General features: G+C 37.0%; 1 protein-coding gene across 2 annotated transcripts in view; it reads right to left on the bottom strand.

The window, feature by feature from the left end:
- NRDE2 (NRDE-2, necessary for RNA interference, domain containing) overlaps nucleotides 1–15,677 on the bottom strand; it is a 67,150-nt gene that overhangs the window by 22,322 nt on the left and 29,151 nt on the right. For both annotated transcript variants that reach the window (XM_043980007.1, XM_043980008.1), the window contains exons 5-7: nucleotides 9,850–10,303; nucleotides 8,914–9,319; nucleotides 7,400–7,533 (exon numbers count right to left, since the gene is read on the bottom strand). In XM_043980007.1, coding sequence (XP_043835942.1) covers nucleotides 7,400–7,533; nucleotides 8,914–9,319; nucleotides 9,850–10,303 — 994 coding nt within the window. The remainder of the gene's footprint in view (nucleotides 1–7,399; nucleotides 7,534–8,913; nucleotides 9,320–9,849; nucleotides 10,304–15,677) is intronic.

Genomic DNA, 15,677 nt, shown 5'->3' with positions numbered 1-15,677 from the left:
GGATAGAGATGAACCAAAAAGAGATACATGATAAGTGTAAATGAGCTATAGGATATGAGTAACAATTAATGTGTGTCATAAAAGATATCATTTAGGAAATGTGTGGTCAGACAATAAGGTGAACTGGTCATGTAGCAAGGACAAAGGATGACTTAAAAAGAGCCTGAGTGCTAGCCTGCCACCCACACAATGTTGTTGTTGTTTAAAAGACCCAGAGGAAAAAGTCATCCGTTTGTGTTGGATTGATACATCTTTGATGGACAAGAAGAATCACCCTGGAAGAGTAGGCATGGATGGGCTGGTGATCTGCATTCCCAGAGTAATCACACTTATGAGCCTGTACATCTAGTGAAATATTAATCATTATAAATATAATAGCAATATTAATAGGATTCTGTGCTCTTTAGTTAATAATAATAAAGATATGATATGAATATGCAGTTTGTGAGCTATGGACAGCATAGGAATTGAGAGGAAAGATCATACAACATGAATCTTGAATAATCCTGTGTATTTTCAAAATTGCAGAGTCACATATGGGTAGGCCAAGATAAATGGGTCAATGCTAGTATTGTATTCTGAAATGTATTTCACCTCTGCTAAGGAAGGAGCTGTGAGGATTATCTGCCCTTGAAATTAAATTTCAGAACTGCACTCTGTACCCTTACAATAATAGGGGAAGGTGCTATCAAGAGAAGGGAAAAAAGGCAAATTAAATACAAAAAATAATGCAACATGTGGTTACAATTCCTCCAGTAACATGTCATCGGGCTCCTCACTGAACAAAGACTATGTTTAAAGTTGCAGTGCCTAAGCTAATTTCTGTGAGTGACCTAAAATCAGTGGGCTTCTTGACATCCTCTGCCCTCTTTTCCTCCATTTGGCTACCACTGTTATAGAAGCAGAGGAGGGTCACAGAGGACTCAGGGCCATTTTGTATTTTTGTCCATTTCATGGGTTACTGTGGCTCCAAAATTTATTCCCTGACAGTCAACCTTCTGGTAATGAGGCCTTTCATACTTAGTTAACCTTATTCTAAGACAACAGAATCAAAGTCTTCTACTAGGTCTCTAGTCAAAGCTTTTCCAATCTGGAGGAACCTAACAAAGTCTGAAATTCACTGGTATGTCACTTGGGAACTCTAGGTCACCATGTCATCATGAAGAGGCATACCAGTAGGATCTTTGCTTAGGTTATCCCATTCTGGATTTAACACAATATTAAAGGGGCAGCTAGGTGGCACAGTGGATAGAGCACTGGCCCTGGAGTCAGGAGGACCTGAGTTCAAATCTGACCTCAGACACTTAACACTTACTAGCTGTGTGACCCTGGGCAAGTCACTTAACCCCAATTGCCTCACTTAGGAAAAAACAAAACAAAACACAATATTAAAGGCAACAGGGGTTGATTTTCAAGTACTTCCAAAGAAGCAAGCTGCAAAAGAATGCAAAAGATCATGAATAGTGCTTTTATTTAAATAAAGGAAAAAAAAATCGGAATTACTGACCTATATGCCTGCTGTCTCATTTCTATAAAATCTTCTTGATAGTGTCCTTAGTCCACACAGAATAGCACTGAGGAAAACATAGGAAAGGGCAGGATTTCACAATTCTCCGTGGCAGACCTCATTTTTGTGGTCCTATAATTAACAGGGACTCTCAAATGAGCTGTGAGCTCAGTGATTTGGAAGTTTTTCCCACTAGTAGCAAGCATAAACAGTTCTTTAAAATTTGTAAAGTGCTTAACATATGTTCTCCATTAAATCCTCACAATAATCCTGTGAAGTAGGTGTTATTATCCCCATTTTACAGATGAGGAAACCGAGGCAGACAGAAGTTAACTGACTTCCCAGGATTCAAATTCATGTCTTCTTGACTCCAAGTCCAGCACTCTATTGAACTATATCACCTAGTTACCCATGGATCCCTACCAATCCTGTGTGTCTCTTTCCATCAATCACCTCACCAAAAGAAGTTCACCCAACATGCCTTGTCCTCCCACTGCAAAAATCCCAGTAGAGCAATCTGGTTGTCCACCTGCCATCCTTTGTCCTTGCCATGATCAGTCCATCTTCCCTTCCTTTTCTACAATTCCTTGATGTTCTTCTCTGAAGCTCCTTACTGGGTATTTGTGGCTGCCTCACTCATCATTAGATTCATCTGAATAGTCATATTTCTTTCAGAAAGAACTGTTCTCCCAAATAATAGGTAAAGTGTCTACCTATGAAGACATTCTCCATTCTCTATGACCTTTGGTTTTCAATTTTGATCATTTACCCATAAATTTTCATACTGTTTCTGCCTGCTTCATCCCACCATATCCCTCTATACTGCCCTCCATGTGATACTGATGTTTATTCCTTCAGAGACTGTTGTATTCCATGTATTGCCTCCTTACACACACACTGGTAGAATGCTGTTATTAAAAGGATGGGTCGGAGGCAGCTAGGTGACGCAGTGGATAGAGCACCGGCCCTGGAGTCAGAACGACCTGAGTTCAAATCCGACCTCAGACACTTGACACTTACTAGCTCTGTGACCCTGGGCAAGTCACTTAACACCCCCCCCCAAAAAAAATGGGCCTTTGCTTTCACAGGGAGTATGGGGTCATCAAGGAGCATTGTAATTTACTGATGATGATACAGCCCATTCTCATAATCCTGTTTAACTCTGGACTAAACTCACTGTCCCCCTGTACTGAGTCAGATCTACATACCCGACAAGCTCTGTGTGTTGTCCACCTAAATCCAAGTTCTTATCATTCTTTATGAACATTCTTTCCTAAGCGAATGGTCAGACCAAACTCCATTTGAGTGACTATAGATCTCTTCCAGGATACTCTATAGTGTCTGAAGACTGATGCCATCAGAACAATGTCATGTGCAAACAAGTGTGTCTGGAGAACCTCACCATCCATAAGGAATTCCTCTTCCACTTCAGATCTATGCTGCATCTCCTTCCCTGTCCCATTCCTTGCACCTGATGTCTATCACTGGGGGATGGCTGAATAGTCATTTCTGTTTTTACATCTCTCAAGGGCTCTTAAAGGACTGTGACATGGGATGGGAAGTACTTTTTTAAAACAGCCCATAATATGGTGTCTTGCGCTGGTGAATTAATTTTTTCCCCTCAATCAACAAGTAAGCACAATAGAACCACATAGAGTCTATTTATTTAAGTCAATTATGACACAGTGAAGCTATGGTTGACTATCAGTTGTGAAAGTCTGCTTGTTTGCTTATCAAGAATGTCCACACAAATGAGTGACTTGCATAGATTTTGTGTATATGGGAGAGAAGGCATATAGAGTATGGGTTAGTGATGTTCTTTCAGTCATCATTTTTGGGCACTTAGAAAGTCTGAGATTTTTTCTACGCTTTTGGTATCTTCTCTTTCAGACACTCAAACAAAAATACTGATTGCGTCATACCCTCACACCTGCATCTTCTCCAGCTAGACCTCTATTATATGCACTTGGTTCAGCTCAACTGCCTTGTTGTTTTTAGTGCCCTTTTTACCTTGTCTACAAAAACATCTGGGACAGTAATGGTCTAAATATCACAGCTCCACTGTTCTTAATGAAGAAAAGTTTGTTTTAATGACTTTTACAAATCTTCTCCATTTTTATTCTATCTGTTGCCCTCCTTCTATTTTCATGCTTAAATGCCTTTTGGGTTACTTTGTTTAACCCCAAATATTCCAGACTTTCAATTGTTTTAACCTCTAGTACATCTCTACGCTTTATGAGATAACACTGCTCACAAGTGTCGATCAACCTTCCCATAAAATTTCACACACGTTTATATTCTTCAAGCACTCCTGATAAAAAGGCCAGAGCTGTGCAGAAACTCTGAAGTATAACACTGGAGTGAAGAGAAGCATAAAAAGGTAAACAAATAAACAACCATAAAAGGAACTGAACAAAGATAAACTGCTTACATTCTGATATAAGATGATACATTTGCCGACTCTGAACCCTATTATCATCATCATCAGGGACACAGAAGATGCCTTTTTGGAGCAAAGCTTCTTAAACTATGGGTTGCAACCCCTTGGTGGGGTTGTGTGACCGAATGTGGAGATGGCAAAAAAACTGGCAACAGTAAAAAGTTATGTATACCTATTTTATATACCTGTATAGCCGAGGTCTTGTAAAAATTTCTCAGGAGAAAAGAGGTCACGAGTGGAAAAAGGTTAAGAAGCCCTGACTTAAGAGGATCTGGAATTGGTTCTGCAGTGTCTTGATGACCTTAAAAGAAGAGAAAGGGAGAGAGAAGAGAACTATGCTGGGAGACCTGGGAAAGAGGGGAGAATGTCAGGGAAAACTATCTCATATAACCAGAGTATACAAGTAGAAGTCTATAAAAATAAGGAGAACGAAGAAGGGGGAAGTGGGGTCACAGTTGAACCTCACTCTCCTGTGTCCTGGTCAAAGGAGGAAAGAATACACATGCAGTTGAATAAAGAAATACATTTCACTAAATAGGGAAGGAGAAGGGAGAGGGAGGAATAAGAGGAAGGCTAGATTAAAGAAGGGATTAATCCTAAACAAAACAAACTCTAAGACTATATGAAAATTTCTATAGTCATTCTTTTTACAGTAGCAAAGAATTAGAAACTAAGGAGATACCCATCAATTAGGGAATGTCTGAAAAAGTTATGATATATAAATGTGATGGAATACTTTTATGTTGTAAGATATTATGAAGGGGATAGTTTCAGAGAAACCTAGGAAGACTTGTATGAAATGATGCAGAATGAAGTGACACTTAATTAATACAATGACAATACAAAGATAAATGACAACAAAGACAAACAACTTTGAAAGACTTAAGCACTGTGACAAGTATAATGAAAAAACAATTCCAAAGGAATTAATAAAGAAGTGAAGGACTCTGTGCAGAATGAGGCATTTCTTTTGCATCTGGCCAATGATGTAATTTGTTTTGCTTGACTATACATGTTGCAGCAGGGATTTTGTTTTTCTTCCTCATTTGAGAGGGGGAATGGTGGGAAGGAAAGAAGGAAGATTTTTGCCAATCAAAAATAATTAAAAAATAAATAGTCCCACTACATTCTGTACTACCGTTATCACAGCTAGAGGATTCAATTCAATTCTAGGTATCATATTTTAGGAAGGACACTAAGAAACCAGAGGAAATCCTGAAGGGGTGACCAGATGATTGGTCTTAAAACTATGCCATTTGAAAAATGGTAGAAACATCCAGGAATGTTTCACCTAGAGTGGAATTGGGAGAAGTGGGGGGAGAGGGGATGATAATTATCATCTGGTCATCATCTTGAAAAGGGACAAGAGATTCTTTCTACATAGCCATAAGGAGCAAAACAAATTAGTGGTATTATATTGAGGATTCCTGTATATAACTGGAACTTGGACCAGATAACTAAATACATAATGCTCCTTCTAACGGTAAGAATCTATGAAATTAGGGCAGCTAGGTGGCATAGTGAATAAAGTACCTGCCCTGGATTCAGGAGAACCTGAGTTCAAATCCAGTCTCAGACACTTGACACTTACTAGCTGTGTGACCCTGAGCAAGTCACTTAACCCTCATTGCCCCACCAAAAAAAAAAAAAAGAAAAAAGAAAGAAAAGAAAAAAAGAATCTATGAAATTCCTTCTTGATTCTAGGAAAAAGTTTATTTTTACAAACAAATTTGTATGTTTTCTTTAGCCAAAAAAATGGTAATTAGGTAGCAAAGGGCTTCTCTTTTTGCCTTAGTTACCAAGAAATGCAAAGCTAATTTATCCAACTGTAGTAATTGGCTTGTCTCAGCTCTCCTGTAGCATCTTTCTCTGCTATGCTCTAGCTGATCTTTGTTCTATTTTTATTTAGAATTGTGGTATTTTTGAAGTAAGCTTAACTTTAAACTTGACTAAAATCCTTCTAGAATCAGGTAGAGTATAAATGCTAAACAACATGTATTGGTTAATATTTATACTCTACCTGATTCAAGAAGTTGACTTCTTTAATTACCAATATATGTGAGCAAAACATTCCATCTGAAAGGGGTTCAAAATGACACCCAATGTTCTTTTTTTTTTTTTTTAGTGAAGCAATTGAGGTTAAGTGACTTGCCCAGGGTCACACAGCTAGTAAGTGTTAAGTGTCTAAGGCCGGATTTGAACTCAGGTACTCCTGACTCCAGGTCCGGTGCTCTATCCACTACGCCATCTAGCTGCCCCCCAATGTTCTTTCTTAAAAAATCAACTAACCCAAGGCTGCCATTCATCAGTGACCATAAAACAGCATTAAGCACCTTCATGTGCAAAAGATTAAACTACCAAATAAATAGAATTACTTTAAAAAAAAACTTCTAACATTTAATTTCATCTTTGATTCTAGCTAAGAATAAATTTAGAGAGATATCTGGTGGCTTAAAGGTTAACTGGGCAATTAATATTAAGAGTGTGAAAGAGTTAAACATGGTTGAAGAACCAGGCAATGATCAAATTCCAGTGTTGCTCCATAAATACTGTGCATTCTGTTTGTCCACAGTAAAAGTTAAGTCAGTCTGTAGGGAAAAATGTACTATATGAGAAGGAAGGACACAAAACTACCTAAAATGGGACTCTTTCCTTTTAGGTTTGCCTTTCACCGCTGCTATAAAGATAGAGAACAAACCTAAAACATATCTCCCAAACATTCTCTGACTACATTTGATTTTATATCCCATTCTTTTTAAATCCTTCAAACTCTTTATCACACATATCTTAGTATCTTGCTTCTGAAATCATGTAACAAGTTCTTTATTACAAAATATCAATGACAGAAAGGACTTTAAAGGTAATCCAATCCAACACTTTTATTTTATAGGTAAGGAATCTACAACACTTATAGCTAGAGTAAATTAACCAAGGTCACACAGCTGAGTCAGAATTTGAACTTGAACTACAGTGAATTTGAATTAACTATTTTAGTCCAAATTATGTTCCATTGAAAAATATTAGCTCCTCTTTCAGTAATGTCATATTCTCTAGTTATCAAATTGTCTCATGTCTGTACACACACACACACACAATGCTAGAGCTATTGCTACCTTGTTCCATAATTGTCTCATATGTGAAACAGAAGCCTCACTCAAAAGCCATGAGGCCTCTTCTATGTTACCCACTGTACCTGGGCAAAAAACTGGGCAGTCAATAAATGGTTTTTGACTACAGGTTAAAAAATAAGGGATAACTGAATTTTGTTCAGAAGAAAAAGCTAGTTTAACCAGCACAGTCTAGGAAGAATGACTTACTGAAAATGACTTCTTCCATCTGACTACCATTTTACAAGTCACCCTTGGTTTTCTTTCCTGGCCCTCAGGTTCCAGTGTGTTCAAGATGGCCTTCTAATGTGAAATACTAGAAATAAGAGGGTAGAAATTACTGACCTGTCCCCTGGTAGGGAGATCTTTCACACTGTCAGGTTTGAAGAAGGTAAAGTCAATCATGGCCTGGAACAAAGAAATTGCTTTTTCAGTATGGCCAGCTTGTCTCAGAAAATGACACTGCTGAAGAAAGAGTGCTATAAAAGAGGGAAGAGAGAAAGAAAATTACTTTTTAACATCATTATAAAAAAAAGAAGCTCATCTTCCAAAAAAGATACACAATCTAGGAAAAACTTCCTCTGTAGTCTAAAACAGAAGGATTTCACTATGCTAAAGACAAAAAGAATAACGAGATCTCTATTATTTTTTCAAGAGAAAAAAAAAAGCTTTACATTTTTAAAAGCTTTAAATGTTATTTAACATTCTGGCATACCTATATAACCAAATAACAAAATGTATTCACTCACATTTTCATAACTAATCTACTTCTGGGCTAAAATATCAGAACTAAAATGGCACAGTATTTGAAATGAGTTGAAAATTTAGCCTAATTATTAACTATCACAAAGTCGTTTTACTTGTACTTGGAAAAGCTTTATGAATGCCTAGTACAGTATGTTGGATTTTAACCAAAAATTAAAGAGACCTATATCCACTTTAGCACTAGATGGCATTATTCACCAGCAAATTTTATCATGTGCTTATGGCCTAGAATAAACAAATCAAAATCTTATGATGGAAACTTTGAATTGGTTTCACTCTAGTAACAATTACTCACATAAGAATATTTAATCATCCATGAGCAGAGGATAAGTGATAATTTGATTATTTTATGAAAACAGTAAATCCATCCTTGAGTAAAAAAGCCAGTAAAATTTTTTTCTCCTAAAAAAATTTGGGATCTAGCTTGGCAGGCTGCTTTCAATTTTTTTTTTTTAGTAGATTCTCTCCAAAAAGAACATAAAATATCAGCTTTTCTAAAACCAGAGAGAAATGTTTTATCCAGTCATCTAATACATTCATTCACCAGAAGTAGCACATGCCCCTTATTACATTTTAAATAATTTGTACAGATTCTTATGACTCAAAGGAGAGTAGTGGATTACTGTCTGTCAATTTGATGATTTGGCTCCAAACGTACTCAGTAAATGTCTACTTTTTTATCCATCAAATGGCAGCATCTTACTAAGTAGAAAAAACAAAACAAAACCTCAAAAACTAAGAAAAAATATCACATACTGAACTTTCATTACACTGCTACTAAATGTAATTCAAAAGCAATTTATTTTATAAGATGGAAGGATGTATCTTTAGAAAACCTTACATCTATCTGCTTTTCACATTAATATTCTGGGCTCGTCTTTGAAATATCGGCAATTCACTCAATTTATATTACAAGTACTTTCGCAAGAGAGAAGCATCTGTTACATCCATATGGGGGTAGCAATGCTTGCTTTATCAATTCAAGAAGCAAGACTCAAGACATTTTCAGTACATTTTTTTGTCACACACACACCAAAAATGCCCTTAATTACAACTATCTTTCTATATTTCATGTCACAGTGATATCTTCTTACCGAACATAGCTTCCTCAGTTCCAGGCAATGCTGGATGAGATAAGATGCTCCCATCCTGTACTGCTGCCAGGGTGCTGAGGCATTTTCCATACAGATTGTGAATTTTGGATACTGTAAAGGTGCTAAATTGACTCTGGCAAAATAAAAGGTATTTCTGCCATAGGGCTGTATTATTGGGGTGTAAAAAAATCAGTTTCTGCCATTCCTTAATCAAAGTAGATGGTTCCCAGAATTCTGTACAGAGTTTTAGTCTGGCAAGCTTCAGTTCCACACTGTTCTGGTTGCTTTCAATGGCACGGTCTAAAATGGACAATTTCTTTTCCAGAATTAGCTTCAGTGATTTTCTTCTAGACTCTTGCTCTCCTTCACTGATGGTGTATAGGCTGGGTCCTTTCATCACTTCATCCTCAAAACAAAAGGAAAACTAAGTTACAATTTTACAACGACATGGAGTTATTCTGAGGCATTCTAAATGTTTTACAGTACATACACGATCTCAAACAGCTCTTCTTAGAAGCACGAAAAAGGAACAATTATCCCCACTTTTCTGATAACAAGAGAATTAACAATTTCCTTTTTAAGAAAAAAAATGAAATTTGAGAGAGTCTTATCTAGCTATAACATCAGTCAAGTTTGGGCTATAACCTTTTTTTAGTTTATGTCCCATCATTCAAAATACTGGGTTTATATCCCAATTATATCATAAAAGAACTGTTAATAATTGTACTGAATAGTTTTTATCGGACTGACAAAAGGCATTCAATTTCTGGGATAGAAAGTAACAACTGTTTAAATGATGCAAAATGAATGGCCCAAAACACCCCAGTGTCCACATATTTTAGTTAACAACCAGCACAACTATTTTATTTGTCCATACTTAGGGGTGCTAACCTCAAATGAGAGAACCTAAACTCAGCATTGGACAATAACACTTACCTGAAAAGACACAAATTCCAGCCATAGTTGAATATCCCTGGGATTCTCTCGGACTTTTCTGTTAAATTCCTCTACTTTAGCTTTTAGAATAGCATCTTCACTATCCTTCTGAGACACAGGCTGCTTTGTCTCTTGGTCTGAAGGACCCTGTCCTTGTAACCACAATGTTGTAGATTTATCATAAACTCCCAGAGGATTGACCCAAGTTGAGGTAGAAGGTGGAACTTCATCATCAGAGTCTTTCACTGGTATGAATGGGCTGGGATCAGGTAAGAATACTTCAGCTGCGCTACAAATAGCAACTCCATCAATGCTAACTGAACGCACGCTTTTCTTAGAAAAATAGCGTTCAAATTTCTTATGCAATTGTTTCTTTTCTGTGGAGGTACCTTCCCAAGATATACGTTGTTTTTTTGGGTTAATGCCAAGGCAAGAGTTACCCTTCCTCTTGTACCTCAAAAAAACAAAAAAAAAAAACAAATGTTACTAAATGGATATGTATACGTTTGATTATCACAAATAGCTGGATCTCAAGAAGGTTTCTGAGGTCTCCTACTAGACAATAAGCATCAATAGAATGTGGACCATTTAATATTTTTCCTTATATTCATCCATAGCACTTAATACAATGTCTTGAATATAACAGGTGTTAAATAAGTTACAAACTTCTAAATCAACAGTTGGAGGAAGTTAAGGCCCAGTGAAGAGACCTATCGAGGTCACATTGTGACCGTGTGGCAGAACCAGGACCAGAAACAAAGGCTTCTCTCTTGCATTCCTATCATCTTTCCACTATACTACCTCTAACTAATTTCTTTCATGTATAATTTCTTTCCCAGTAGTTTGTAAATTCTCAGTTAAACCAGCATTCACTAGTGGCAGTCTGGCAAAGCCTATAGACACCCTTCCCAGAATGTTTTTTAAATACGTAAAATACAATACACAGGACTATTAAAGAAACCAATTATACTGAAATATGTGTGTGTGTGTGTGTGTGTGTGTGTATGTAGGTTGAAAACCCTACAGAAGGTTAAATCTAAGAAACATTAGGGCCTTGACAATATTATACAGTTGGACAATATTTTATATCATTAACATAACTTCTGAAGTATGCTTTTTTAAAAATCAAGCTAGCATACTTCTTCTAAGTAAAAGCATATTTTATAAAAACCCAGGCTAGAAATGGATAGATATTTACTTTGTCTTCTCCTGATGAAATCATCTATTTTTCTGAGGAACAGTGTGTGGAATTTCAGAAAATCCAAGATTGTGAAAATCCCAAATTACAAAACAAATGAACAGCAGTCATTAATCACATTATAATCTTTATATAGATTTCTTCCAGGCTATTTAGGTGTGTGTTTTATAAGCTACCTGACAGAGAGTAGGGTCAATAAAGAAATTTAATACTAATCATTAACATAACCATGTTAACACATTCCCAAAACAAAAATTAATCAGAAATTAAACTAACTTACTTCATTACTTGAAAGATCCACGATTTCACCTCAGTATTCCTCAAACTAATTCAAACAGCAACTCCTCTGGTGGCCAACTCTCTGATAACCCTTAATTAGGCTGATATGTGAACAACCATGTGGTCTGTTGCCAGGCCCATATATAACTGAATGCTTCCTGCTTTGGTTGGACCTTCTAGATCTTTTGCTTGGTTAGGGAAGTCTTTGAGAATCAAAGGTTATCTCTAAGCATGCTATGGCATAAAGAGATGTATAGACTCTCTAAAATTATAATATGTTAGAAGTAAAATACAATTTGATTTATATTCAATCTTTCAAGAAAATACCACTGCACAAATGAAGCACCACTGTTCAATACTATCAGGGATGTAATATGAGCCTTAAACATAAACTTATTTCTGTAGGTTAGCTATATATTTTATGCTCCTAAACCCTCCCATCACTTCTGTATTTTAATGATCACAGCTTCCTTAATTTCCACCACAAGCAAATTGTTTCATATTTTACATAAAAGAATAGCAATAATAATATATGACACAGTCTATAGGTAACATGTATATTACATAATATGGAATATTTCTTTTTAACTTCCTCCTCTTCCTCTCTTACCTTAAAACTTCTCTAACGTCTAATCCTCTTTTCCAATTCTTGCCACAGTCCCCTCAAAAAACCCTTCATCCTACTTGCAAGCAGCAAAGACCCTAACAGTGGCTGACAAGCTAAGAGCTATGCTGAGTCCAAATCAAATCTGCTTTCTCTCAAACAATAGTATTAAACAAAAGGTTCGATGGACTTTATCAAAGACCTTTTGGTTTACTTATTAATATCATAATAGTGTTGCATTCTCTTATTTTTATAATAAATATATTAATATTGCATTTATCATCAAGAATCATAAGGAACTTTGGGCTGTCATCTACTGGACTCCTCCCAATGCAAAATAAGTAAATAAATAATTCCTTCTACATTTCTTGACAGGAGGTCGGCCACAGCCTCAGCCTGAACATTTCCACTGACAGAGAAGTATACTGCCTTGTAAGACAGGCCATTTTTATTATTATTTAGACCTAAGTTGTGGAAAATTCATCCTTACACTGAACTAAGAGCTGTTTCCCTATCACTGACACATCTGTCCTAATTCTGCCCTCAACTAATACATAAAACAAGAGCTTCTTTCCCATAGCAAGCCTTCAACTCGTTGAAAACTGCTGGCACATCTTCTCTTCTCCAGACTAAATATCAGCTATTCTCATACCCTTCTCCCAAGTGACATGATCTACAGACCCTGCACCATCCTCTACCAAGTGTGGCAAATTTGACAAAAGTGAATCAAAATGTTGCACTAAGAACTGGACCTAATATTCCAAACATGGACTGACAAGTGCAGAATTAGGGCTATTCTCTTCCTTGATCTAGAGACCATGCTTCTAATGCTGATTAAGACTGCAGCCACATCATTCGGATAGATCACAATGAAATTGCAGGCAAAAACAAAAACTTGCTGAAGTTATTTTTTACTTGAATTGCTTTTAAGTGTTGCCTCCCTAGTCCTATAGTTATAAAGTTTATTTTTTGAACCCAAGTGCAGTATTTTAAATTTACTCCTATTAAATTTCACTTTGTTAATTTGGGCCTATCGTTCTGATCTTTCTGAATCTTGATTCTATCTAAAATATTGGTTCTCTCTCCCAACCTTTTGTTACCCATAAATTTGAAAAGCACTATTTCTATGTCTATGTTTGTTGTTTTTTAAACAAAAACAAAAACAAAAACAAAATACCAAGAATTGGGACTTGTGGCATGCCACTAGGGCCCTTTGTTCAGACTGAAAATGATATTCATGAATGATTATGCTTCTAATAAAGCCCTGGGAGCTCTGCTAGTGTACAATAAATACTTCGGAATGAGGAAAAAAGGCCTCAAATATATCATGAAGTAAATGTCATCAAGTCCTACAAATTCTATACCCTTAATGTCTAAATATGTTCTGGATTATGATTGTTCAATAAGCTACAAATCCACCTAATTGTATTATCATCTAGTTTATACTTCTTTGAATATGACCAAAGACTGTCAAATGCCTAACTGAAATCCAAATATACTATGTCTGTCGTATTTCCCTGGGTAACCAACCAGTCTATTAATATCAAGACAAGAAATGAGATGACTTTGGCATGACTGTGGCAAACCTATGCTTGTGCCTAGTGATCACTTCATTCTTTTCTAGGTGCTTACAAACCATTTGTTTAATAATCTAAATTTTTTCTTAAACATTATCATCAGTCTCACTTATCTTTAGTTTCTGTAATCTACCTTTTCTCCTATCTTATAAGATTGGCACATTTGCCCAACTCTAGTATATGGTAACATTTGTTTTGTACAACTTCTCAGAAATGACCAACAGTTTTTCTATGATGATACCTATATGTTCTTTCAGTATCCTAGGAGAGAGCTTATCTGCATCTGGACCACTGAACACAGTGGTCCTAGGGGAAATTAGGTACTCTGGCTACCTTTGCTTCCGGTTCCTCTCTGCCACACTCCTTGTGCTGTTTACAGTTTATTCTCTTTGGTAGGGAGGATGGAATAAAAAATAAAAGTTGAATAGTTCTGCTTTCTTGTGTGTCATCCATTAACACTACAACCAACGTTGGATCCCTCATTTCCTTCAAACATAGTTACAACACCTCCTCTGCCTTCCCACCCCCACCCCCCAAAACTCAACTCTTTCTGGGATTTAGGCTTCCTGACACTACTGTTCAAGCCTCATGCCACTCATCTGTTTTAGTCTAAGGTTTTCACTATTTATAAGTTACTGTCTATCTTCCCCTCCCTCATCTTTAATTTCTCATGGTCCTGGTTGCCTACAAATATGTCCAAGACTCCCTTCTCATCCTTTACCCTTCACTTGACCCCAACATTCTCTCAAGCTATTAACTTATACCTCTCTTCCTTTTTTCAGCCAAACTCCTTTGCTAGTTGTCTCTACTTCCTCTTCTCTCACTCCTCAACCATTGCAATTTGGCTCACTCAAATAAAGCTTCCCTTTCTAAAGTCATCAATGATCTTCTGAGTACCAAATCTAATAGACTTTTTTCAATTTTCATCCTCCTTGATATTTGACATTATCAACCATCCTCTCCTCCTGGATAATCTCTCTTCTGAGTTTTCACAACATTGCTTCCTCTTGGTTCTCTTTACTATCTTGCTTCCCTTTTTAAGTCCTTTCTTTCTCTACATCTTGGCCCCTGACCTTGGATGTAACTAAAAGGCTATTTCTATGTCCTCTAGTCTATTCAGCTCTCTCTCGTTGATCTCATGAGTAAGGAGTGGTGCGGGAGGTTTGAAGAGAGGAGAGTTTTGGGACAGCTTCTGTGGGGAATGGAATTAGAGACTCAATTAGGGAGGAGTAAAAGGACTGCTCTCCCACTTGCTAGAGCGACATGAAAGTATACTCTGTGTAACTAGTGGTCATCTATTCTGTGACTCTGGGTTTCTATGGAATGTATGTGGAGAGAGAGAGCTGGAGAGATGGGCAGCCAACAAAGGAGGCCTTCATTACCTCTTACCTTGGAAGAGCTGGAAGAACTAGCTATTAATGGTTCTTCCAGATTCTCAAATCTCCCTGCACCAACTGATGCTCCATATCTGTATTTCCATCTTTTTTGAAATCTCTTTTCCTGAACTCCATCATCATTTGCCTCTGGGACATATGTCCTGAATGCATCTCAAACCCAACATGTCAAATCTGTATCCATTGTCTTTCCCTTCAAACCTCTCCCTCTTCTGAATCTTCCTGAGTGTGTCAAGGAACCATTCTTCCAGTTACCTCAGGGTCATGCCCCTAGCTACTTGCCAGAAACATATGGAGTCTATAAATATGTACATGAGCTCAGTGTCTCTATATTATGCCATGAATCTAAACCTTATGGGATCTGATAGAGCAGGCGTCAGAGGAATGGGTACTAGAGCTAAAACTACTTCAATACTTTCAACTTTGCAAAAGACTCTTAATTGTTCTTTCTAATTCTCATGTCCCCCTGTACCAAGCCATACTCTACTCCATTAATGCACATTCTCCACTGCAAAAATCTCCTACAATAAGCCACCAAATAAAGTCTCAACTCCTTCACCTGGCATTGAAGGTCCACTTCAATCTGGTCCCCACCTAACTTCCCAGTCTTATTTCATATTACTCTCCCACACTCTATGCGCTAGCTAAATTGGGCTACTCATCAATTCTCCAAACATGCTTTCCCACCTCTGTGATTCTGTTCACAACATTCCTCACACCCAACACGCTTTCCACCCCACTCTCCCATTCGTTTCAACCTATTGAAATTCTACCCA

Source organism: Dromiciops gliroides, chromosome 2, assembly GCF_019393635.1.
Source record: "Dromiciops gliroides isolate mDroGli1 chromosome 2, mDroGli1.pri, whole genome shotgun sequence".
Lineage (NCBI taxonomy): Eukaryota > Metazoa > Chordata > Mammalia > Microbiotheria > Microbiotheriidae > Dromiciops > Dromiciops gliroides.
Note: the sequence above shows the minus strand (reverse complement) of the source record. Positions and strands in the feature narration are given on the sequence as shown.